Source organism: Poromitra crassiceps (genome assembly GCF_964638095.1).
Source record: "Poromitra crassiceps genome assembly, chromosome: 6".
Classification (NCBI taxonomy): Eukaryota; Metazoa; Chordata; class Actinopteri; order Beryciformes; family Melamphaidae; genus Poromitra; species Poromitra crassiceps.
In genome coordinates, this window is record NC_139627.1 from 62,892,447 (window position 1) to 62,917,266 (window position 24,820).

Sequence of the window (24,820 nt, forward strand, 5' to 3'; positions counted from 1 at the left end):
TTCTAAAACTAGGGAACCAGAAAAAAAAAGTTTGGGGAAAAATGGTAAATGGACTGCATTTATATAGCACTTTTATCCAAAGCGCTTTACAATGTGCCTACATTCACCCATTCACACACTGAAGGCGCCAAGCTGCCACGCAGGGTGCTGGCACAGCCATCGGGAGCAATTTGGGGTTCAGTGTCTTGCCCAGGGACACTTCAACATGCGGACTGTAGGAGCCGGGGATCGAACCGCCAACCTTCTGATTGGTGGACGACCCGCTCTACCTCCTGAGCCACAGCCCCACCCCAGGGAAACACTGGCCTAGCCTATATAACATCCCCATTGCCTGTTGTCATACTATTGTTGATCTTGAAGAAGGCCGGAGGGCTGAAACGTCATCCAATAAAATAAATGCATTTGGAGCCAGAGTGTGCCACACTTCTTTCAACTCAAACCGGCAGTCACCAATCTGTCATCTACTGAGTCGTCTGCACAGACAATCTGTCATCTATTCAGTCGTCTGCACAGACAATCTGTCATCTATTCAGTCGTCTGCACAGACAATCTGTCATCTATTCAGTCGTCTGCACAGACAATCTGTCATCTATTCAGTCGTCTGCACAGACAATCTGTCATCTATTCAGTCGTCTGCACAGACAATCTGTCATCTATTCAGTCGTCTGCACAGACAATCTGTCATCTATTGAGTCGTCTGCACAGACAATCTGTCATCTATTCAGTCGTCTGCACAGACAATCTGTCATCTATTGAGTCGTCTGCATGGACACGTTTTGTTATCTTATTTGGTGACAGTCAGTAACGACTTTTCACATCAAAACACATCCTTTCTCAGAGACAGACTGAGCGGCACTGAAGCAACCCAGTGTGCCAAACATGCTGACATCATGGTGACATCATCACTGAAGCAACCCAGTGTGCCAAACATGCCAACATCATGGTGACATCATCACTGAAGCAACCCAGTGTGCCAAACATGCTGACATCATGGTGACATCATCACTGAAGCAACTCCATCTGCCAACCTGCTGACATCATAACGTTCGTCCACAGCACAAAGCCAAAGACAAAACTAACTTCCTCCTGTTGTAACTTCTTCATCACGAGAGAACCAATTCGCCTCCCGACGTGCCCTGATTTTAACCATAACCCTAAGTTGTTTTAGTTGCGTAACGTTAACCAAGCTGTTTTCGTTGCCTAAACATAAGCAATGCTGTTTTAGTTGCGTGATGTTTTGAAATTAACCAACATTTGTTTTCAAATGGACTTTCAACAATTTCAACAATGTTACAGCCTTTATTGTGAAACTCCAACATCTTGCGCTGTGGGCCAACGTTACTTCACAATTATTGTGGAGATCCTGTTGACGGATGAAATGACGGTGCTCTCATCTCAATAAAGACGCCTTTATGTTTGAGGAACCTTAGTTTACTTACTGACAGACAAAGAGAGACAGAGAGAGAGGCAGAGAGAGAGAGAGAGGAGAGAGAGACAGAGACAGAGACAGAGAGAGAGACTGAGAGAGACAGGCAGAAAGAGAGACAGGCAGAGAGATCAGAATGTCTGGATTCAGATATGCTGAAATGTCATTTGTGATGTCACTGCTTCAGTTGACAGGTAAGGCTGCATTTAAACATCTAGAGTTTGACTGAAAAGAGGTTAATAACCCTTTATACAGTCCACTAATTACCTGCTATTTAATACGTAACAACTACTGTATGCTGTGGCGATTCACTTATCTCCCGATTCGATACTATCACGATTCTTGGGTGCCGATTCGATTTATATATTCGATAATATATTCTTAAGTATTGCGATTCTACGATTATTGCGATTCGATATTACGATTTATTGCGGTTTTTGTTTCTTTTTTTCTTTTCTTTTTTCAGTAAGTTGAATCATACGCTTCTAGAGACTGTATATTATATCATGAGTAGGGCTGGGCGATATAGTTAAAAAGTATATCGATATAACATCTTTCATATCAGTCGATATCGATAATTATTGATCATTTTAATTACCCGTTTTTATTAATAAAAAACATGAGGAGAAAAAGGTTGCATTTAGCCACTTTATTTTGAACCACCTTATTTTCAAGGCACACAGGTAGGTCTAATTTGTCACACACACACATATGCTCTGAGTGCAACTGCAAGCAGTAATTTACAGACATGGTGACGTTTTACTTTGTTGACAGCCTAGCGTTGCCAGCCTTCTAAAAGAACGTTTGGTAACGTGTATTTCAGGGTTGTAGGGTTAACGTTAGGTGAATCAGAGGTGTGGAAAAGCCTGGGTTTTGCTTTGACTTGCTTAACTACAAATATGTCATAGGCTTATGTAGGGCTGGAGGGCGACCGCGCTGGGGGCCGCGCACCGTTGGTTGGGCGAGAAAAAGCCTTGCCTGGCTGAAAATGCAGTAGGCTACATTTCTCAGTTTTTTTATCAGTTTTATCAGTTTTATATACCCATCAAGACTCCACCCAAGCAGAAGACATAAAGTCATAAGCTGTGTGCTCAATAGATGACACAATGAGTTATTCCTGTCCCAAAGTACAAGTAAAACCTTTCCAACAGTTCAACTTTGTCTCTGCTCACAGAAGTGAATTGAGCTGCGGGTGCCCCGCATTCCGTAAAGGAACGTTGCAGACGTCTGTATTTGTGAAAATGGTGTCTTAACATTAACGTTAATTTCCCGGGCGCTCATTAATAGAACACATGTTAACACGTTACGTTAACATTAATTGAAACTCACCTCACCCACATCAATTCTTTGTAACGCCGGGTGAGATCAAATGAGTGGCGTCAGCGGAGGACCAAAATGCGAGACTCATTAGCCAGGAATGGGTCTCGCGCTACTTTTGCATGCTAAAATAAAGCTGATAATGTACAATTTGATTCAAGGGGGGGAAAACCCTTTCAGAGTACAACACAAACGGTCTATTTTGCTGCAACTCAACAGTGCGTGGGACTCTTGCCTCTGGATCAAACCGTCGAGGGATATGATTAGCTGTGTGTGAGTGGGGGCGGGTCATGGGGCGGGTGCACTCAGAGTTTTTCTGTTAAATGATTGGCTGTTTCCGTGTCACTTGTACTAACAAGGTACATGATTGGCTGTATGAGCCATGGAGCAGAGGGAAGCGCTCTATAATGTGATGGATGAAAGTGGTAACATTTCATACATAAACAGAAAGAAATGACGCGATTATCGATTCTGGAATAAAAGATCGATTAAAAAAATCGTGACATTAAAAATCACGATACTTAAGTGAATCGATTTTTTCCCCCACCCCTACTGTATGCCAACAAAATTGTCAGAAAAGTACCAAAACAACTCATGTAATACATACTAGTAAGTCTACTAAGTGATTCCCAACCAACGGTACGTGTACCCCTAGAGGTACTTGAGCAGTTTGCAGGGGGTACATGGAAAGATTGGGGATTACAATATATTTCCAAAATGATAAAACAACAAAAATCAACTCATTTCATAATCCTATTGCCCCCGGCAAGTGTCAACTTACAGTACACCACTATGTGAAGAGGTCACATTCAGGCTAGAGCAGGGGTTCCCAACCTTGGGGTCACCTGATTGATTGATTGATTTTTAACACATCTTTGTATATGTTTCTAGTTCTGAGTGTAAGGACATAAGCACACTGAACTGTTAGATGTGGGACTCCAACGATATTATTTGCCCAGGGAAATTTCACATGCCATTGTAGTGGCTGTTTACATCGCCCCGCTAGCCCGACTATAGACTAAACACTCGACTGCCCTTATCATTATCTCAGGTGACTTCAACCACGTCACCATGAAAAAGACACTGTCCAATTTTAAACAATATGTAAGCTTCCCTACCAGAGGGGAAAAGACTATTTACTTGCTATATGCTAACGTGAGAGATGCATATAGCTCTTCCCTCCTCCCCCCTCTGGGTACGTCAGACCACAACCTTGTTCACCTCAAACCAAGCTATGTGCCGCTGGTGAAACAACAGCTGGCGATCACAAGGACAGTGAGGAGATGGTCGGAGGAGGCATAATGATAATACTCTTCAGTGAGGAGATGGTCAGAGGAGGCATAATGATAATACTCTTCAGTGAGGAGATGGTCAGAGGAGGCATAATGATAATACTCTTCAGTGAGGAGATGGTCAGAGGAGGCATAATGATAATACTCTTCAGTGAGGAGATGGTCAGAGGAGGCATAATGATAATACTCTTCAGTGAGGAGATGGTCAGAGGAGGCATAATGATAATACTCTTCGGGGCTGATATGAGGTGACAGACTGGCAGCCACTTATGGCTCATTTCCACCACATATGACAGCGCAGTACTTGGCTTTACTCGTCTCGACCTGATACACTGATTGCTTCTACCGCAAGTTTACTCGCCTCCGCCTACAACTCGTCGTCATAGCGACCGCATATCTGCCCTCCGCCCTCCATTTGTATAACATTAAAATGAACACAGGGAACTTTTAACAAACTGTAGATTGAAAATGAATGGCGGATGAAATCCCTTGGTTGTATGTTGAATGCAGGAGAGGACGTGACTTTAGCCGGCGTGACATTGCTGCTGTAGTCAGTAGTCACTGCGACTAGGGATGTCGATAATTGACCGTTAAGGAATGGAATCGATCATGTGGAATTTTTATCGATTTTGTTATTATTTAATTTATTTTTAATTTATTTATTAAAAAAAAATTGCGGACTAGGTTTGGGTGGAATTCGTTCCTCCTCGCCCCACTCCATTCCACAGCCGACTAACGTGAGGTGGAGCTTCATATAGTCTCTAGTTTTCTGGCTGGGCACGGGCCTTTGTGCCAACAAAACTGTTTTAAACATGGGGAATTCACACCGGCATGCGCCGGGGACAGCAGAGTGTTGGAGAGGAGACACATTGAAATAAAGAGTTGAGAACACGTTGTCTTTCGTATTTTCTGCCATAGGCATTCATTTTGTAAAAACAAATATATATATATATATAAATAAAATATTATTATTAATATGATCGATAATCGATAATTGATTGTTAATTTTCCCCGATTTTCGATTATGGAAATTTTTCAAAATGAACATCCCTAACTGCGACCATACCAGGAAGTAGGCTTATAAAAAGGGGCCATACACGTTTAACGTTCAAATGAAATCCATACACGGAACCTTTAAACTGGTTATGAAATAATGGTGGTGCCTCTATATGACCTACATGAGTAAATGAGACCATCGGCCAGGACATTGGATATTTCTTTGTTGTTATTTACATGCAAGCGCTGCGCAAAGGACGGGGGTTACGCTACAGGGAGAAGAGAAGCCAACAGCGTGGCCACTCACCAGGAAAACCCGCAGCTCCGCTAAAACCCGTGGCTTTTACCGCATTCATGACAACTCTGACCGGTGTAAGTTTCAACATGGAAACTCCGCCTCGGACAAATTTGCATTCACGCTGCACTTCCCACTCGGGGGGGCAAACCAAACACAGGCTGCCTAGATTATTAGACATGTCTAAAGTAATTCCACAACACTAGCTGGCATTCGCTGAAATGAATATCCTCACAAAAAGAGCGGAAATGCACTTTGTGTGCACTGTGAAGGACATTTCATTGAGCCTCAGTCAGCTTGCACAGACAGGAGCGTGACCCCATTGACCTTGTATTGGTTTGTGGTTAACTATCTAGTATGAGGAACAGCATGGATTGTGCTGAGAAAGGAAAAGGTAAAGTAAAGTCCCACTGATTGTCACACAATGTGTGAAATTTGTTCTCCGCATTTGACCCATCCCCTGGGGGAGCGGTGAGCAGCAGCGTGCGCCGCGCTCGGGAATCATATGGTGATCTAACCCCCCAATTCCAACCCTTTGATGCTGAGTGCCAAGCAGGGAGGCAAATGGGTCCCATTTTTATAGTCTTTGGTATGACTCGGCCGGGGATCGAACTCACGACCTCCCAGTCTCAGGGCGGACACTCAAACCACAAGGCCACTGAGCTGGTGGAGGAATCTACCAATCTCAACACCATCATTGGTGAGGAGCAAATAGGGCTCGGTTCCAAAAATCAGAACTATCCCTTTATCATTCTCTATACTTTTCTCCACAGCAGTAACTGGACAAGGTCTGCCCTCCTTCTATGTGAGAGATGGAGATGAGGTCTCTCTTCCTTGTGGGAGCATGAGAGGCAGGCGTGACTGTCTGTCTACCACCTGGCTCTTCACTCACTTTAGAAACAGAGAGCGATCCGTGGAGCTGATTAATCTGGGGAAGATCTCACCTACCGTGCTCCCCAGAGCTAAAGCCTTCAGGCTGGCTGTGACAGCTGACTGCTCACTGGCTGTGAACAACATCTCAGTCCAGGATGTTGGCCGCTACATCTGCCAACAGTACATCTCAGGACGGCTACAAGGTCGGGGCGCTGAGGTGGACCTATCTCTTGTAAACTGTGAGTATTAATTCCTTTTGTATTGGGAACTCGGAATATCCCAGTTGAGCGACGTCAGACCAGGTTGACCATGTTCTAGTCTGACTCACTGGAAGCAGGCTGCGGATAAGCTCTGCCATTGGCTCTGCCCCCCCCCCCCCCCCCCCCCCACTAGACCAGAGTGAGAGTGAGTTGAGCTAGACCCCCCCCCCCCAACTAGACCAGAGTGAGAGTGAGTTGAGCCAGACTCTCTCCTGCGCTGGTACAGAGCGAAACAAAGTGTGGAGATGGTCTGGCAAACGAGACCAACCGTGTTCTAGCAAAGCAGCCAGGGTTAGCTCTAGCCAGGTTAGCCATTGTTAGCAATAACAGTTGATAACATATTTCTTGGTATTTTCAGCATATTTGTATGCTGACATTGTAGCAACATGTTCACAGATAGAAGTTAGCAGATCGTACTGTGTGTACAACTGATTGAATGAGACACAAATAAGACAGTGCTAACAAACAGTATTTACTACAACTTTCACTACTGTTGAAGCGCGGAGCTGCCATCTTGGATTTTGAGGTCAGGGCTGGTGAGGCTCCCCCATGGGTGACATCTGACCTTTGAACTGTGGTTCCTAGTTCCCAGTACAAATGGAACGCGGCATTACATCATAACCTATTCAGCTCAAGCTGCCTTCTTCGAACAATGTACTAAAACCGTATAAAATACGGACGTAGCCTTCATGACGTCACCCATTGGTTTGTGGACTCCCGTTTTGAAGCCTCGAGTTTGGGATTTTGACCGTCGCCATCTTGTTTTTATTTTAACCATGCAGCGCCGTCCGCTATTGGTCCGTGATTGGCGCTACGCAATCACTGGAGAGTCGGCCTGTCAATCACCCCAAAACACAGTCTGCTTCATCGTCTATTTGACTCTAAATGGGACCATAATATTTACTAACTGAACATCATGCTGTATTGAAGACTTGAAAGGTGAAATTAGCTATAGAAACCAACCAGGATGTGAACATGTTTATTTCTGCTGTAAAGACGGACATTTTAACATTTTTCGAGGGCCTGCCGTTTTTGGCACTTCATTGCCTTCATTTTTCCAAGATGGAGGTTGCCGCTAGAACCTTATATTAATTCAGATTACAGTAATGTGATTAATGTTCCTGTTATAGATACCGCAGGGATGACATATTTTTGTAGGTCCCTGCGCTTACATGTAAAAGTGAATGGGATTTTTGTATGGGAATTGCGTTCAGCAAGATAATTTCAAAAATGAGGACCACTTGAAGCGTTTTCTGAAAAATCCCGTTAAAAATAAAAGTGTTCCTGAATTTGTGAAGATTATCTTGCTGAACACAAACTTCGCTGTTTCATAGACTTTTGTTAACCACATGCATTTAATTGAAATCCCCATACAAAAATCACATTGACTTTTAGACCTACAGTATTGCTAGGTCTTTCGATCTCATTCCTGCGGTAATCTATTGTCTTTCTCTCACAATATGTCCACCTTCATGTCTGTCACTCTGTCTGTCTCTCTGTGTGTCTGCCTGCCTGTCTGTCTGTCTGTCTCTCTGTGTGTCTGTTTGCCTGTCTGTCTGTCTGTCTGTCTGTCTGTCTGTCTGTCTGTCTGTCTGCCTGTCTGTCTGTCTGTCTGTCTGTCTGCCTGCCTGCCTGCCTGTCTGTCTGTCTGTCTGTCTGTCTGTCTGTCTGTCACCACCATGTTCACAGTGACTGAAGAGACAGACAAGGACAGTGTGCGGCTGTCCTGCTCGGTGGTGACGTATGCAGAGTGCACACAGACTGTGAGCTGGCTGTATGACGGGCTGAGGTTAAACACAACCATCGATGGGAGGTAATCAAGTATATGTACTCAAGTAGTACAGTACTGTACTTAAAGTCAAGTACTGTACTTAAAGTACTGTACTTAAAGTCAAGTACTATACTTAAAATACTGTACTTAAAGTCAAGTAGGCTACTAACTTAGTAACTAGTTAGCAGTTACTGCCGGAGTCTCATTCGTTATCGGAATTAACCAGACAAATCGCTCCACCAACTAAGAACGGCCATGCACCACCACCCACAGAATCGAGAAAGAGCTATCAATCTGTCAATCCTTTCCGTGTCCGGGCCGGGTGAGGTTTCCCGTGTTGAGTCAAATTAAGCCGCAGGCTCCACTCCTGGTGGTGTCCTTCCGTCAATTCCTTTAAGTTTCAACTTTGCAACCATACTCCTCCCGGAACCCAAAGACTTTGGTTTTCCCGGACGCTAGTTGGCATCGTGCACAGTTTGCACATCCACCAGAATTCTCCTCTATGTAACTATCCTCTATGTCTTTATTGTTTTTATTGTGCTTTCATTGTGTTTTAACTTTGACCATGCTTCTTCTTGTTTTTCTATCAGCAAAGTTATGGGCCGGGGCTTTTAACTTTCATTGTAGCTTGCTGCATATGGCAATAAAGTTTCCTTGATCCTTGATCCTAGTAGGGAGAGCGACCTTAATTGTGAACGGTAAGGTGAAATCGTCTCCTCAAAGTAGCTAACATTAGCTTAGCTACAGTAGCTTGCATTCGGGAAACTGCAGGCAGCAAATTTCTGGTAGTGCACCCCGGAGAGAACAATTTGTTGTTGGTAGCGACAAATAACGGACAGAAAGCATCTGCATGTCTCAAATTACTTTAAAATGTTATTATTACTTGATCAAAAGCTTTGTTTACACTGTACAACTGTCATATAAAAGCAATATCACACCCGATGTCGTGCTTTTGTACTGTAATATCGCCACAGTTGTGACCCTTTGGCACTCGGCCTGCGCAAGGCCAGATTAGCACTCCCAGCTCTTTTTTCTTTGTTTTGTTTTTAAGGCTCTTCATGCTGAGGGGCCCTGGGCACCCAGGTTGCCCATATGGCAGATCCGGCCTTGGGCCTGCGGCCTCAAGTATCTGTACTCTGTACTATCTGTACACAGATAGGATTAGAGGATTAGATTGCCAGGAGTCCCTTGATGCCGAAACATTAGAGCCCTAACATTAGCAGCCCAATAATAGTGTCTGAACACTGGTAAGGCTAACCCTCCTTCAGACTTGGGTTTTTGCAAGTGAATTTTCGAAATTCTATGGTTCTTATAATTCCAGATGTAGGACAGAGTAATGGAGTCCAGCTCTTTGCAGAAAGCAAATGTAAGAGAAATGGGAAGGTTTTGACACAAATAGAGGAACCTGGGAAGTGAAACCATCTTAATTGAGTTTATACGGCCAATCATGGACAAAGGGAGAATTTTCCAGTTTTCTATATAAACAAAATCACAAACATTTAACTTAAAGTGTAACTTACCCCCAAAACACTTTTTTTCAGCTTTTAACCAATATATATGGCTTTTGGGGTGGTATGTGAAGGATTCTGGTAAAAATCTCCACATTTGAGACCAATCTGTTACAATTTTACAAACTCCTATCATTTCAGCAGCATAAGTGCCCTCTATGGGTTCAAACCTGCTTTTTTTGTGCCCTCAAATGAATGGGCGATTTGGTACATCGTTACGTCACGGTGGTATTTGCACGTGCCCCACTCATGTGAAGAAAAAAAAATCCCCATGTGATTATTATTGTAGTTCACGTGGCGCGAGCCCTTTAAGAGCAATGCATCATGTGTAATCGCCTACTGTGGCTAACATTAGCCGCTAGTTAGTTATGTTACATGGCAGTAAAACGCCACTGAATGACCAAATTGATATAACTTTTAACCATTTCGAGTAACACTGTTTCCATACGGATCACCAGCATTAGTTTGTTGTTCATAACATGGCTATATTTATCACATTCTCTATCATAGCGTCTGTGTCGATGATTTGATTTGACAGTTCTGGGTACTGGCCTTGGCGTTGGCCAATCCTGCGTGGTCCACCCCAAATCGATTGTGTTCTGGAGCAAAGCGAGTGGGTTCCAGGACGAAACAGGCTCGAGCCAACTACGTTATCTTTGGAGCAGCGCAGTAAATACAATATTCCTGGAATGCAAGTTTAACTAAACAGTTACATGTCCTCTGCATTCTACAACAAATAAAGACATTACTATTTGTTTTATTTTGTATGATACAAAAAAGTTATGTTAGTTTATGGGCTAGGAATTCTACCAGGGTACAGAAGGGAGTATAGGTGGCCATCTTGCCTGCAGAGTTTTCAAATCAAGGAGAATACCGTTTTGCAAGAAATCTGGGGATGGGGGGGTCAGTCCCCCTTTAAATATTAGTTTAGGATCTCTAGGTATGGTTAAGCAGGTCATAGGTGGCAGTCCTTTGCCAATTTGAATGAGAGATTTTCCAAGAAGCCGGGAGTGAAGACATCAGAGAGAAGCATAAAGTCACTCTTTGTCCAGTTAATTGTGTATCTGGACAGCTATACCACACAAATTATTAATCAAAGTATAGTCTTTATAGATCTTGTTTACAACATGTTTGGAGGGGATCTTTTAAGTTTAATAGTCTTTGAATTATATTAATATGACGTGAGTTTCAGTTAGCTTTTCACAGAAACAGTCGGTAGAAATACTTTTTTTACTTTTATACTTTATTAGATTTCAGAGCCTGTACTTTTTTTAAACTTTTACTTGAGTAAACAAGTTGAATCAGTACTTCTACTTTTACCAGTCTTTTGTTTTACACAAGTAACTGTACTTCTACTTCTACTGTACTAAAGGATGTGTGTACTTTTCCCATCTCTGGACAGAGCTAAGCAGAGCGTTGAGGTCTCAGCGTCTCCGTGCTTCTCCTCCGTGACCTTTGTGACCTCCGCTGATCTCAGAGACAGACTCCAATGTGAAGTGACTGATCTGAGAGGAACAGTGCAGACGTTTGCTCTCACTTCTTTATCCTCAGGTGAGAAAGACTGTCGTCGTTGTTGTTGTTGTTGTTGTTTCCACTTCCGGTTCCCTCGTCTCAAAGTCAATGGGATTTTTGTATGGGGATTGCGGTTGAATACCTCCCCCCCCCCCCCCCCCCCCCCACCCGAACAAGTGCTCTGTCTGACCAGAGGAGGTGCTAGTGCAGTGACCAGGACTCATACCCCACCGGCTTCCCACCCGCAGACACAGCCCATTGTGTCTGTGTGGACGCCCGACCAAGCTGGACGTAACACAGGGGCTCGAACCCGTGACCCTCGTGTTGGTACATGTAGACAGGCAGGGAATCTACGGCTGCACTGCCCGGATGCGGGCAGTGATTGTTTTTGGTAGGAGAAAGATAAAAATATATTTGCTAATATGATGCGCCATTTGTATAATATGATGAATATTCTTTTATTCACTCTACGCTATATATTCATGAGGTATGATAAATTAAGAGCTGGTGTTTTCTTTTTGTGTTTGTCCAGGAAAGAAAACAACAACAAAATCAACAATAACAACAACACAACAGACAACCAGCGCTACGACTTCAGAACCAGCCGGTACATGTAGTTCATTTTGGGGAGAATTTGGGCCGAAGTGCTGCTTATTTTACAAGCAGTTTCTATATATTCAGATATATTTTTTGTTGAAGTGTATTAATACATTCGAGATCTGTGTTCGGGGCGTGGCTTAGCGATAGGTCAATTGAGACCGGCGTTTATTTGTCAAAATGTGTAGCCACACCCGGCCAGTAAAAGCGACTCGGAGTTTCATTGAGGTTTTACAATATTCCCCCTGTGACCCCATGTGTTTTCTCCTCACAGCTTCCACAGCCTGCTCTGCTCTGAGCCCTGTCATGTTGGCTCTGCGGTCTGTAGAGCTGCTGCTCCTATCTGTGATCACTGCTCTGCTGCTCCGAGGCTGCAGGAGAGATACAGGTCACAACACTCACACTGTCATCCCCAAACCCTACAGGTCACAACACACTGTCATCCTCAAACCCTACAGGTCACAACACACTGTCATCCCCAAACCCTACAGGTCACAACACACTGTCATCCTCAAACCCTACAGGTCACAACACACTGTCATCCCCAAACCCTAGAGGTCACAACACACTGTCATCCCCAAACCCTACAGGTCACAACACACTGTCATCCCCAAACCCTAGAGGTCACAACACACTGTCATCCCCAAACCCTACAGGTCACAACACTCACACTGTCATCCCCAAACCCTACAGGTCACAACACACTGTCATCCCCAAACCCTAGAGGTCACAACACACTGTCATCCCCAAACCCTACAGGTCACAACACTCACACTGTCATCCTCAAACCCTACAGGTCACAACACACTGTCATCCCCAAACCCTACAGGTCACAACACTCACACTGTCATCCCCAAACCCTACAGGTCACAACACTCACACTGTCATCCCCAAACCCTAGAGGTCACAACACTCACACTGTCATCCCCAAACCCTACAGGTCACAACACTCACACTGTCATCCCCAAACCCTACAGGTCACAACACACTGTCATCCTCAAACCCTAGAGGTCACAACACACACACTGTCATCCCCAAACCCTACAGGTCACAACACACTGTCATCCTCAAACCCTACAGGTCACAACACACTGTCATCCCCAAACCCTACAGGTCACAACACTCACACTGTCATCCTCAAACCCTACAGGTCACAACACTCACACTGTCATCCTCAAACCCTACAGGTCACAACACTCACACTGTCATCCTCAAACCCTACAGGTCACAACACTCACACTGTCATCCTCAAACCCTACAGGTCACAACACACTGTCATCCCCAAACCCTACATGTCACAACACACTGTCATCCCCAAACCCTACAGGTCACAACACTCACACTGTCATCCCCAAACCCTACAGGTCACAACACTCACACTGTCATCCCCAAACCCTACAGGTCACAACACACTGTCATCCTCAAACCCTACAGGTCACAACACACTGTCATCCCCAAACCCTACAGGTCACAACACACTGTCATCCCCAAAGCCTACAGGTCACAACACACTGTCATCCCCAAACCCTACAGGTCACAACACACTGTCATCCTCAAACCCTACAGGTCACAACACACTGTCATCCCCAAACCCTACAGGTCACAACACACTGTCATCCTCAAACCCTACAGGTCACAACACACTGTCATCCTCAAACCCTACAGGTCACAACACACTGTCATCCCCAAACCCTACAGGTCACAACACTCACACTGTCATCCCCAAACCCTACAGGTCACAACACTCACACTGTCATCCCCAAACCCTACAGGTCACAACACTCACACTGTCATCCCCAAACCCTAGAGGTCACAACACTCACACTGTCATCCCCAAACCCTACAGGTCACAACACACTGTCATCCCCAAACCCTACAGGTCACAACACACTGTCATCCTCAAACCCTACAGGTCACAACACACTGTCATCCCCAAACCCTACAGGTCACAACACTCACACTGTCATCCTCAAACCCTACAGGTCACAACACTCACACTGTCATCCCCAAACCCTACAGGTCACAACACTCACACTGTCATCCCCAAACCCTACAGGTCACAACACACTGTCATCCTCAAACCCTACAGGTCACAACACACTGTCATCCCCAAACCCTACAGGTCACAACACACTGTCATCCCCAAACCCTACAGGTCACAACACACTGTCATCCCCAAACCCTACAGGTCACAACACACTGTCATCCTTAAACCCTACAGGTCACAACACACTGTCATCCTCAAACCCTACAGGTCACAACACACTGTCATCCCCAAACCCTACAGGTCACAACACTCACACTGTCATCCCCAAACCCTACAGGTCACAACACTCACACTGTCATCCCCAAACCCTACAGGTCACAACACTCACACTGTCATCCCCAAACCCTACAGGTCACAACACTCACACTGTCATCACCAAACCCTACAGGTCACAACACTCACACTGTCATCCTCAAACCCTACAGGTCACAACACACTGTCATCCCCAAACCCTACAGGTCACAACACACTGTCATCCTCAAACCCTACAGGTCACAACACACTGTCATCCCCAAACCCTACAGGTCACAACACACTGTCATCCTTAAACCCTACAGGTCACAACACACTGTCATCCCCAAACCCTACAGGTCACAACACTCACACTGTCATGTCATCCTCAAACCCTACAGGTCACAACACACTGTCATCCCCAAACCCTATCACCCTAAAGCTCTTTGCACACACAGTCCGGTTTTTTACATACATGTATGTGTTTTTTAAATCCGTCATCTGAAAAAAATCGTTATGCACAGAAACGTTGCACACTGAGTCCGGTGAATTGTATTAATACGTTTGTTGTTCTATTCGCAATGCGAGTCAGATACTCGTCCTCTCCTGTACATTACAACAACATGACTGACAGGCAGCAGTGGCTGATCTGCAGCAGCGGTGATATGGACTGGAGAAGGCAGATGGCACCAGGTCGGGGAGAGCAAACCGTATCGCACTGGACAGAGGCTCTGTGCTCATTTTCACCTCGCCAAGCTGGCTATGGTGCACCGTGGCCGGGTGCTGCAGCACCATGCCCCGGGGAGAGGGAGCGGAGAGAGGCCAGTGAGTTGGAGCCTCTCTGCTCAGACTGGAGCCCCTCCTCAGGCTCTCTCCCCCAAACACAGACACACGGGTCAAACAGCTCGCAAAAGGCAAAACACGCAGAAAATCTAACCTGTTCCAAAAACTTTAATGACGGACGAAAGTTTCAGATTCAGTGTGTAAACGTGAGTGACACAACATTAGGTCATATTTATTTTGTCTTGTTTTGTCCTGTCACACTATCCCTGTCACTGTAAAGACAGGTCATCACAGTATATATATATATATATATATATATTATATATATATATATATATATATATATATATATATATATATATATATATATATATATATATATATATATATATATAGTATATACAGTATACTGTCACACTGTCCCTGTCACTATAAAGACAGGTCATAACTGTAGAATTAAAATGTCTCTCTCATGTCATTTTTCTAGGGAAACAGACACCACCTGATGACAACATGGTGAGTTTATAATAAACACTGAAGTGAACTCAATTGATCAATGTAATATCTGGTATGTACTGTAAGGTGCTCTACCATAGTAAAAGCCTTGGCAGAGCTCCTGTGGAGCGGTGCTACACAACCACTGATCCAATGAGGAGGAAGTCATTGCTGTCACAAAGTTCAGGTTTTATGAAATATTGCAGAAACAAGCCGGTGAATATCACCACCTCTTCTCTGAACTGTCTGGATAATGAGCTTCCAGTAGGTTCTCTCCCTGGCAGCTGTCCATCCTGCACAGGTACAGTAACACTTAACAGACGGCTGTCAGAGCTTCTACACTCACTTTGGGTTAGGCCCATTATTCCAAAAGCCCATTCGTCCGACAATCCATTAAAATGAAAAGCCAATTGGTCTTAAAGTACATATTCTCTCCCTGCAGTTAAAGTACATACTCTCTCCCTGCAGTTAAAGTACATACTCTCTCCCTGCAGTTAAAGTACATACTCTCTCCCTGCAGTTAAAGTACATACTCTCTCCCTGCAGTTAAAGTACATACTCTCTCCCTGCAGTTAAAGTACATACTCTCTCTCTTCAGTTAAAGTACATACTCTCTCCCTGCAGTTAAAGTACATACTCTCTCCCTGCAGTTAAAGTACATACTCTCTCTCTTCAGTTAAAGTACATACTCTCTCCCTGCAGTTAAAGTACATACTCTCTCTCTTCAGTTAAAGTACATATTCTCTCCCTGCAGTTAAAGTACATACTCTCTCCCTGCAGTTAAAGTACATACTCTCTCTCTTCAGTTAAAGTACATACTCTCTCCCTGCAGTTAAAGTACATACTCTCTCCCTGCAGTTAAAGTACATACTCTCTCTCTTCAGTTAAAGTACATACTCTCTCCCTGCAGTTAAAGTACATAATCTCTCCCTGCAGTTAAAGTACATACTCTCTCCCTGCAGTTAAAGTACATAATCTCTCCCTGCAGTAAAGTACATACTCTCTCCCTGCAGTTAAAGTACATACTCTCTCTCTTCAGTTAAAGTACATACTCTCTCCCTGCAGTTAAAGTACATACTATCTCCCTGCAGTTAAAGTACATACTCTCTCCCTGCAGTTAAAGTACATATTATCTCCCTGCAGTTAAAGTACATAATCTCTCCCTGCAGTAAAGTACATACTCTCTCCCTGCAGTTAAAGTACATACTCTCTCTCTGCAGTTAAAGTACATACTCTCTCCCTGCAGTTAAAGTACATACTCTCTCCCTGCAGTTAAAGTACATACTCTCTCTCTGCAGTTAAAGTACATACTCTCTCCCTGCAGTAAAGTACATACTCTCTCCCTGCAGTTAAAGTACATAATCTCTCCCTGCAGTAAAGTACATACTCTCTCCCTGCAGTTAAAGTACATACTCTCTCTCTTCAGTTAAAGTACATACTCTCTCCCTGCAGTTAAAGTACATACTCTCTCCCTGCAGTTAAAGTGCATACTCTCTCCCTGCAGTTAAAGTACATACTCTCTCCCTGCAGTTAAAGTACATACTCTCTCCCTGCAGTTAAAGTACATACTCTCCCCCTGCAGTAAAGTACATACTCTCTCCCTGTGGTTAAAGTACATACTCTCTCCCTGCAGTTAAAGTACATACTCTCTCCCTGCAGTTAAAGTACATAATCTCTCCCTGCAGTTAAAGTACATACTCTCTCCCTGCAGTTAAAGTACATACTCTCTCCCTGCAGTTAAAGTACATACTCTCTCCCTGCAGTAAAGTACATACTCTCTCCCTGCAGTTAAACTACATACTCTCTCCCTGCAGTTAAAGTACATACTCTCTCCCTGCAGTTAAAGTACATACTCTCTCCCTGCAGTAAAGTACATACTCTCTCCCTGCAGTTAAAGTACATACTCTCTCCCTGCAGTTAAAGTACATACTCTCTTCCTGCAGTAAAGTACATACTATCTCTCTGCAGTTAAAGTACATACTCTCTCCCTGCAGTTAAAGTACATACTCTCTCCCTGCAGTTAAAGTACATACTCTCTCCCTGCAGTTAAAGTACATACTCTCTCCCTGCAGTTAAAGTACATACTCTCTCTCTTCAGTTAAAGTACATACTCTCTCCCTGCAGTTAAAGTACATAATCTCTCCCTGCAGTTAAAGTACATACTCTCTCCCTGCAGTTAAAGTACATACTCTCTCTCTTCAGTTAAAGTACATACTCTCTTCCTGCAGTAAAGTACATACTATCTCCCTGCAGTTAAAGTACATACTCTCTCCCTGCAGTTAAAGTACATACTCTCTCCCTGCAGTTAAAGTACATACTCTCTCCCTGCAGTTAAAGTACATACTCTCTCCCTGCAGTTAAAGTACATACTCTCTCCCTGCAGTAAAGTACATACTCTCTCCCTGCAGTTAAAGTACATACTCTCTCCCTGCAGTTCAAGTACATACTCTCTCCCTGCAGTTAAAGTACATACTCTCTCTCTTCAGTTAAAGTACATACTCTCTCCCTGCAGTTAAAGTACATACTCTCTCCCTGCAGTTAAAGTACATACTCTCTCCCTGCAGTTAAAGTACATACTCTCTCCCTGCAGTTAAAAGTACATACTCTCTCTCTTCAGTTAAAGTACATACTCTCTCCCTGCAGTAAAGTACATACAGTACTCTCTCCCTGCAGTTAAAGTACATACTCTCTCCCTGCAGTTAAAGTACATACTCTCTCCCTGCAGTTAAAGTACATACTCTCTCCCTGCAGTAAAGTACATACTCTCTCCCTGCAGTTAAAGTACATAATCTCTCCCTGCAGTAAAGTACATACTCTCTCCCTGCAGTTAAAGTACATACTCTCTCTCTTCAGTTAAAGTACATACTCTCTCCCTGCAGTTAAAGTACATACTCTCTCCCTGCCGTAAAGTACATATTTTCTCCCTGCAGTTAAAGTACATACTCTCTCCCTGCAGTTAAAGTACATACTCTCTCCCTGCAGTTAAAGTACATACTCTCTCCCTGCAGTTAAAGTACATATTCTCTCCCTGCAGTTAAAGTACATACTCTCTCCCTGCAGTTAAAGTACATACTCTCTCCCTGCAGTTAAAGTACATACTCTCTCCCTGCAGTTAAAGTACATACTATCTCCCTGCAGTTAAAGTACATACTCTCTCCCTGCAGTTAAAGTACATACTCTCTCCCTGCAGTAAAGTACATACTCTCTCCCTGCAGTTAAAGTACATACTCTCTCCCTGCAGTTAAAGTACATACTCTCTCCCTGCAGTTAAAGTGCATACTCTCTCCCTGCAGTAAAGTACATACTCTCTCCCTGCAGTTAAAGTACATACTCTCTCCCTGCAGTTAAAGTACATACTCTCTCCCTGCAGTTAAAGTACATACTCTCTCCCTGCAGTTAAAGTACATACTCTCTCCCTGCAGTTAAAGTACATACTCTCTCCCTGCAGTTAAAGTACATACTCTCTCCCTGCAGTTAAAGTACATACTCTCTCCCTGCAGTTAAAGTACATACTCTCTCCCTGCAGTAAAGTACATACTCTCTCCCTGCAGTTAAAAAGATACATAAGAGCCGACTGATTGCGGGCTCTGCCTAATCTTTCCCCTGGTTGATTGGGAGCATCTGCTTTATGCTGACTAGTCATTCTGCATAATAACTAGACATGTGCTTCTGTTTGTTTGAGAACTGATGGAAGAATGACATGTATTGTAATAATTGTTGTACTGCATTACATTGTCTTTTGACAGGTTCATAATGATGAAACTACAGCGAACTATGTTAACGTCCCTTCTGCCTCTGTCAGTCTCCACTGATCCACAACCTCCACACCAATGTCAACTAACCAGAGAAACACTTAAAAAGTACATGATCTGAAATGTAATAAAGTATGAAAGTAAAAAAAAAAGTATTTCTACCAGCTGTTTCTGTGCAAAGCTAACTGAAACTCATGTCATATCTTTCTTTTATTTATATAAAAGTGAGCAAGTGGGCAATATCTGTCTGTCAATTTTTGTCCCACTGATGATGTCACAATGTATATGACATCATCGGTGATGTCATCTTATGACATCACTGCTGATATCATAGGCACTGGGCGACCGGGCCAGCAGGGGGAAAAATTGGCCAAGTGCAATTGGGGAGAAAATGGGGGGGGGGGGGGATCAGAAAAAATATATATAATAATAAATACCATTCCATAATAACAGATTCTAGAGAAACATTTATAATGCATTACACTTTAACTAAGCCCATTAGATTTTAGGTGAATACATCTACTGTAGATTTAGACGACTAATATTTTATGATATTTAGTCAACTAAAACTAGACTAAAACTAAAACATTTCATATGACTGAAGTATGACTAAAACTAAATGGCATTTTAGTCAAGAGACTATAGAATAGACTACAGAATAGACTAGAATATTTTTAAGAGCTCTTTTTAACCGTTTAAATGTATTTTATGTACTGTACACTGTAGGATAGGAGGAACGGTATGTCATTCTTGTTGATTGTATGTCACCCAGGTGAATGACATGCTGTAATTAGCAAGATGATTGACAACAGCTGGTTGCATTTTAGAAAATTGACTGACTAGGCTGAGTGTCCTCTAGAGAGAGAGTGGCGTTAGCGAAGGACCTCATTAGCCAATGAACAGCCAGGAAAGGGTCTCGCGCTACTTTTGAATGCTAAAATAAAGCTGATAATGTACAATTTGATTAAAGAAAATAAAAACCTTTCTAAGTACAACACAAACTGTCCATTTTGCTGCAACTCGACAGTGCTGCTTAATCCAGGACCTTACTTCCTGGAACTCTTGAGAGTTAAAAAAACGGGTCCATTGGAGTGAACGGAGATGTAGCAACTCTTCTTACACGGTTCTGGGCTGACAGCCTACCATGTAGCAGAATTGAACCAATCATGTTCCTGGGAGGAGGGACTAGGACCCACAGGTGAGGGATAAATGCTGAGTGAAACAGAACAGGAGGAGAGCAGAGGGGAGTTGAGATGATGAGTCCAGAGGAGGAGCGGCTGAGTTGGGGAGCAGTGTTTAGCCCTGCCTGCAGTTTGGGTAAGAGTGGCTTCGCCTGGGATGGCCGCTAGGTACACCTCTCTCCCTGACCGGTGCATGTTTGCACCGTGGCGGATTCATGGGTGAGAGGGAGAGAGGGGGAAGGCCCGGAAGCCGCTCCACCATACTGGGAGCCGCAGGTGGGGTGGGGCTCCCCAGCACGAGAGCTGGTGAGCAGGGTACGGCGGTGGTGTTACGAGGCGTGCATGAGACAGCGTGAGAAAGCTGAAGTGCACCTGATTGCGAAGAAGACGAGCGAGGACGCGCTGTGGGAATTGTGAAGGAGTGAAGTTAGCTTCACCCTCCTCCCAGTTAAGAAACTCATTACTACATGGTTGCAGATTCTTACCAGTCCAAGGCTACGCCAGTTGCTTGGGTCTTTCTTTAGCCTATAGTTTGTTTAATTTGTTTTTACTTTGGCATTGCTGTGGCCATCTGATTTTGATTTGTTTTCTCAAGTTGGTGTGTTTTGTTAATTTGACTTAGCTAACTTAACACATTGAGTGCCACAGCGCTTCAGTAAAATTGTCTGGAGCCTGTGCCAGATTCACTTCCATTCAGTTGAAAACAGCTATAGAATTTTTTCTATTAGAGCTATATTGAGAGGGCTGGACTCTACTGAAACATTGAACACTCCTGCTTCTTCCAAAGAAGAAATTTTGTTTCTAGACAGTTCCATTATGAAATGACAGCCTCTGTAAGAAGTGCACTTTCAAGGGTTTTCTGCCGTTTTTTTTTACTTTTCAAGATATAGTGACTTTTATGAATACTTTTTGCACTCTAATTTCGAGCACATTCACTGACTCTGGCTGGTGTTTTCTGATGTGGTGGCGTAGTGTGGTTTCTGTGCAGCCTGCTCCCCCCACCCCCACCCCCTCCCCCTCCACCCCCCCCTCCACCCCCTCCCCCTCCACCCCCCCCTCCACCCCCGAGCTGCGGGCTCCTCCCCACACGCACAGAGTACAGACTCGTTTTTGCCCCGGACAGATCCCAGCGCGCAACAAGGAAGTGCCAAACGCGACTGAACGAAAAGGGTTTGGCCGTTCGGCTTCGGGTGCTGGCTTTCTGGCAGGGAATCATTTGGAGAAACAGATAGATAGAAGATAGATATAAGCAGAAGAGCTCAGTTGTGGGCACGGATGCAGCCGAGCCAACTGTCCGCTCCGCTGCAGACAGAGCAATCAATACGGCTCTGGCTGAAGTATGCATCGGTTTCCACTTTGATCACGGCTTTCTCCGCTGTCTCCTGTACAAAGTAAAGGATCTGAGGTGGGTGGAGCAGCTCCTGTGACGATGTTTAAGGTGGCGCCGTGTGATCCCTTGAAGGGATTCATGCTCACTGGCTAGGTACGACCTTAAACAGCAGAATTATGGAATAATATGAATTATGATTTTAGGACGTCCACAGACGTCCTTGGCACTCCTCGTTACTTTTTTTTAGGACGTCCACAGACGTCCTTGGCACTCAATGTGTTAAGGTGTTTTGTGCAACCGGCCACCTGGACGTCAAACCCTTGTTGCTGTGGGGACTGCTTTTTAAGGTCTTTAGCCCGGGACTCTTTTTATCCTTTTAATTCTCTAAATAAATATCCCATTTGTGAAACTTGACCCCGTGTGTCTGTGTGCTAGCTTGGACAGAGTGCTCCCCAGTAAATCTGAGTGTTGAACAACTGAGGGGTTTCACCCCTGTCCAAATAAGTGCAAGAAAAAAATGAAAAAAGATTTAGAATCTTGAATGTTTTGTGTTGTACAGTAGGCCTACCTGTCTGTCCTCCTGTCTCTCCGGCCTGCAGCTGTCGCACTCTACGGAGGTGAGACCGGCCATTGTAGTGCAGCTGGGCCTGGCCAGCAGAGGGCAGCTGCAGGTTACACACCTCACACAGAGAGTAGGCCCCGCCTACAACTAGGAGGGGGAAAAAAAGGAAATGCAGGTTTCAACTAGTTACATTTAAGAATTTTATAGACCTTCATAAGACCATTATGAATGCAATTTTAACACCTATTTCACGTCCATACCACTGACCTAAAAAATATGGACAGAGCTATCTCATTGATTTTGGCCTCCCATTTTGAGTTGAAGTGGTGGGTGTCACCATCTTGGTTTTAGAAGGACGGAGTGTGTTGCGAGGGTGGAGCTAGGGAGGGGTATGGGATGAGCACCGATAAGCATAGCCTATGGGGGTGAGCTTACGTGCTGACAAACACGCCCACCTTAGCTCAAAGCTCTCCAAGCTAGCTGAGGCTAGGTCAGTGCTAACAACCGGCTAACAAGCTAGCTAACATCAGCTACATCTACATCCAAGCCAGCCTCGTTGCTCCGGGTCTGGGAGACAGTGAGGAGTCGTCCCACATTAACGTTACGTTGAGGTAGGCTAAATTAACACAAAACTACAATAAAAGTTGAACTAAAGATTTATCTGTATGTGGTCCTGTTAACATGGGGGGAATGCCTATTGCCCCTGACCCCCAAGTGGCCATTCAAGGAACTACAGCTTTTCACTTCACTTCCGCTGCCGTGTCATCATAGGAAATGCCTAGAGTTTGGCCACTGGTCCATACTGGCAAAACAAGTAGGAGGGATATGAAGGAAAATCAGCCTTTGAAACTATATTGGGGGATGGCAGCAGGCATCGTTACAGCGGCTTTATGCAAGACTGAAGTTAATGCAACGTTATAAAAGCAACGTTAACTTCATAACCCAAACAATTTAACACCTGGCAAAATCATATTTAAGATGTATATACATTCAGTCTAAATCAAGCCCTACAATTAAGATGATTTGATTTTAGACAGAAACCCTGAAGCAATTGATTGAGTACCAAAGTCACGCCCTGTTCTGGTAACTGCATGGGACATAAAGGAGTGAATTCCCCATTTAATTTTCCATCGATGTTTCATGGAAAAAGCAAAAAAGTGTGGCACAAGGAAGCTCAGCAGGCCAAAAGTGAATCAGAAAAGAGAAAAAAGGAGCTTCTTGGATACTTAGAGACATGTTTTAAATTACGAAGTAAGTAAAGTACATGTTTACTGCAATAGTTAAACAATGTACATCTTCAATAGACAGGGGCACACAACGCAACGCGTTTGAACCTCTCTGGTCTTCGTCAGGCTGACCTGTTGTTGCTTGGTAGTGCAAGTTACTGAGGGAACTATTTTTGTTGGCGGAGACAAATAATAGACAAAATCATCTGTGGTCTCAAATTACTTGAAAAATGCTATTATTACTTGAGGAATAACTTAGTTTATACATATGATATTGCTTAAAGGAGAACTTCACCCAAAAACAAATGCTGATTTATTTTGCACTTGACCTCACACATAACCGAAACCTGTTCGCAGTCATTTATTTAGTTTGACAGTTATTGAGAGTCGATTTGAAAGCTGATGCCAGTGATGTCATTTTGCATTAATGACAATGGTATCACATCACCTGGGGGCAGGGTCTGCTGGGCAGCGGGACCAATGGGTGCTAAGATGGGCGTGTCCATCAGGTCTAGACACACCCCTCCATAGGGGAAGCCCCGCCCACTCTCCAGGAACTGAGAAGGGCTAAGAGGAGTCTTCATCCCTGAGGGGAGAGGGAGAGAGACAGACAGACAGACATAGACACATTATTGTTACTGGCTTATGAACTCCAGCTTTATAGTTCATGCTGCACTCCACTAGAGTAGCTTTGCATGATTTACAGCTCAAAAACCTCCTTATATATCTTGTACTGTCCCACTCCCTTTAGGGGCTATCTCCACAGGGAAGTGTTTTTTTCTTTCATGGCAGAGAGCTTTGGATATCAAACATATGAATGCACACAGACACACACCGCAACTGACAATTAGTAGCTAACGTTAACTAGCTAGCATAACAAGGTAAATAGCAAGCTAACATCACATAATCAGAATCACTTTTATTGCCACAGTATGCAAGATTACATATGAGGAATTTGTCTTAGTGTCAGTACAGTATGTAGCGTAGCCGTCATGTCAATATTCAGATAAAGAAATAAGAAAAACAACAAAAAGACAATCACAACATTGCAAGTGCAGTAATGACTTAATTAGCCATCAGAATTATTGTACAATCATAAAATTTGCGGATGATGTGGCTCTGATCGGCCTTTTAACCGACGATGAGACCAGTAGAGCTCTGTGATTGACCACTTCTATAACTGGTGCTCAGATAATTCACTGATTTTAAACACAAAAAAGACTAAAGAAATGGTCTTTGATTTTAGACAAAACCCTGTTTCTCTGTCCCCCGTGACCATGAATAATTCACCCATTGAAATGGTACAGGAGTACAAGTAAAGTACCTGGGCACTATTATTGACAGTAAACTGACATGGAATGCCAAC

General features: G+C 43.9%; 1 protein-coding gene across 2 annotated transcripts; it reads left to right on the forward strand.

The window, feature by feature from the left end:
* Nucleotides 1-1,491: 1,491 nt before the first annotated feature.
* On the forward strand, nucleotides 1,492-19,257 carry LOC310778315 (uncharacterized protein). Of its 2 annotated transcripts, XM_083638700.1 has the most exons (9): nucleotides 1,492-1,620; nucleotides 6,100-6,438; nucleotides 8,149-8,272; nucleotides 11,141-11,289; nucleotides 11,783-11,857; nucleotides 12,122-12,235; nucleotides 15,396-15,424; nucleotides 15,610-15,704; nucleotides 19,150-19,257. In XM_083638700.1, the coding sequence occupies exons 1-8, from the start codon at nucleotides 1,563-1,565 to the stop codon at nucleotides 15,655-15,657; spliced, it is 936 nt and encodes a 311-aa protein (XP_083494826.1). In that variant the 5' UTR covers nucleotides 1,492-1,562; the 3' UTR covers nucleotides 15,658-15,704; nucleotides 19,150-19,257. The 2 variants fall into 2 exon arrangements, with proteins under 2 accessions (XP_083494826.1, XP_083494825.1); XM_083638699.1 differs by lacking the exon at nucleotides 15,610-15,704 and having other exon boundaries at nucleotides 19,150-19,254.
* Nucleotides 19,258-24,820: the final 5,563 nt, after the last annotated feature.

Bases quoted from the DNA above. Each gene is read 5' to 3' on its own strand.
- LOC310778315 (XM_083638699.1), top strand. From the start codon at position 1,563: ATGTCTGGATTCAGATATGCTGAAATGTCATTTGTGATGTCACTGCTT. The intron at 8,273-11,140 runs GTAATCAAGTAT...ATCTCTGGACAG, and splicing joins AACACAACCATCGATGGGAG to AGCTAAGCAGAGCGTTGAGG. The intron at 12,236-15,395 runs GTCACAACACTC...TCATTTTTCTAG, and splicing joins AGGCTGCAGGAGAGATACAG to GGAAACAGACACCACCTGAT.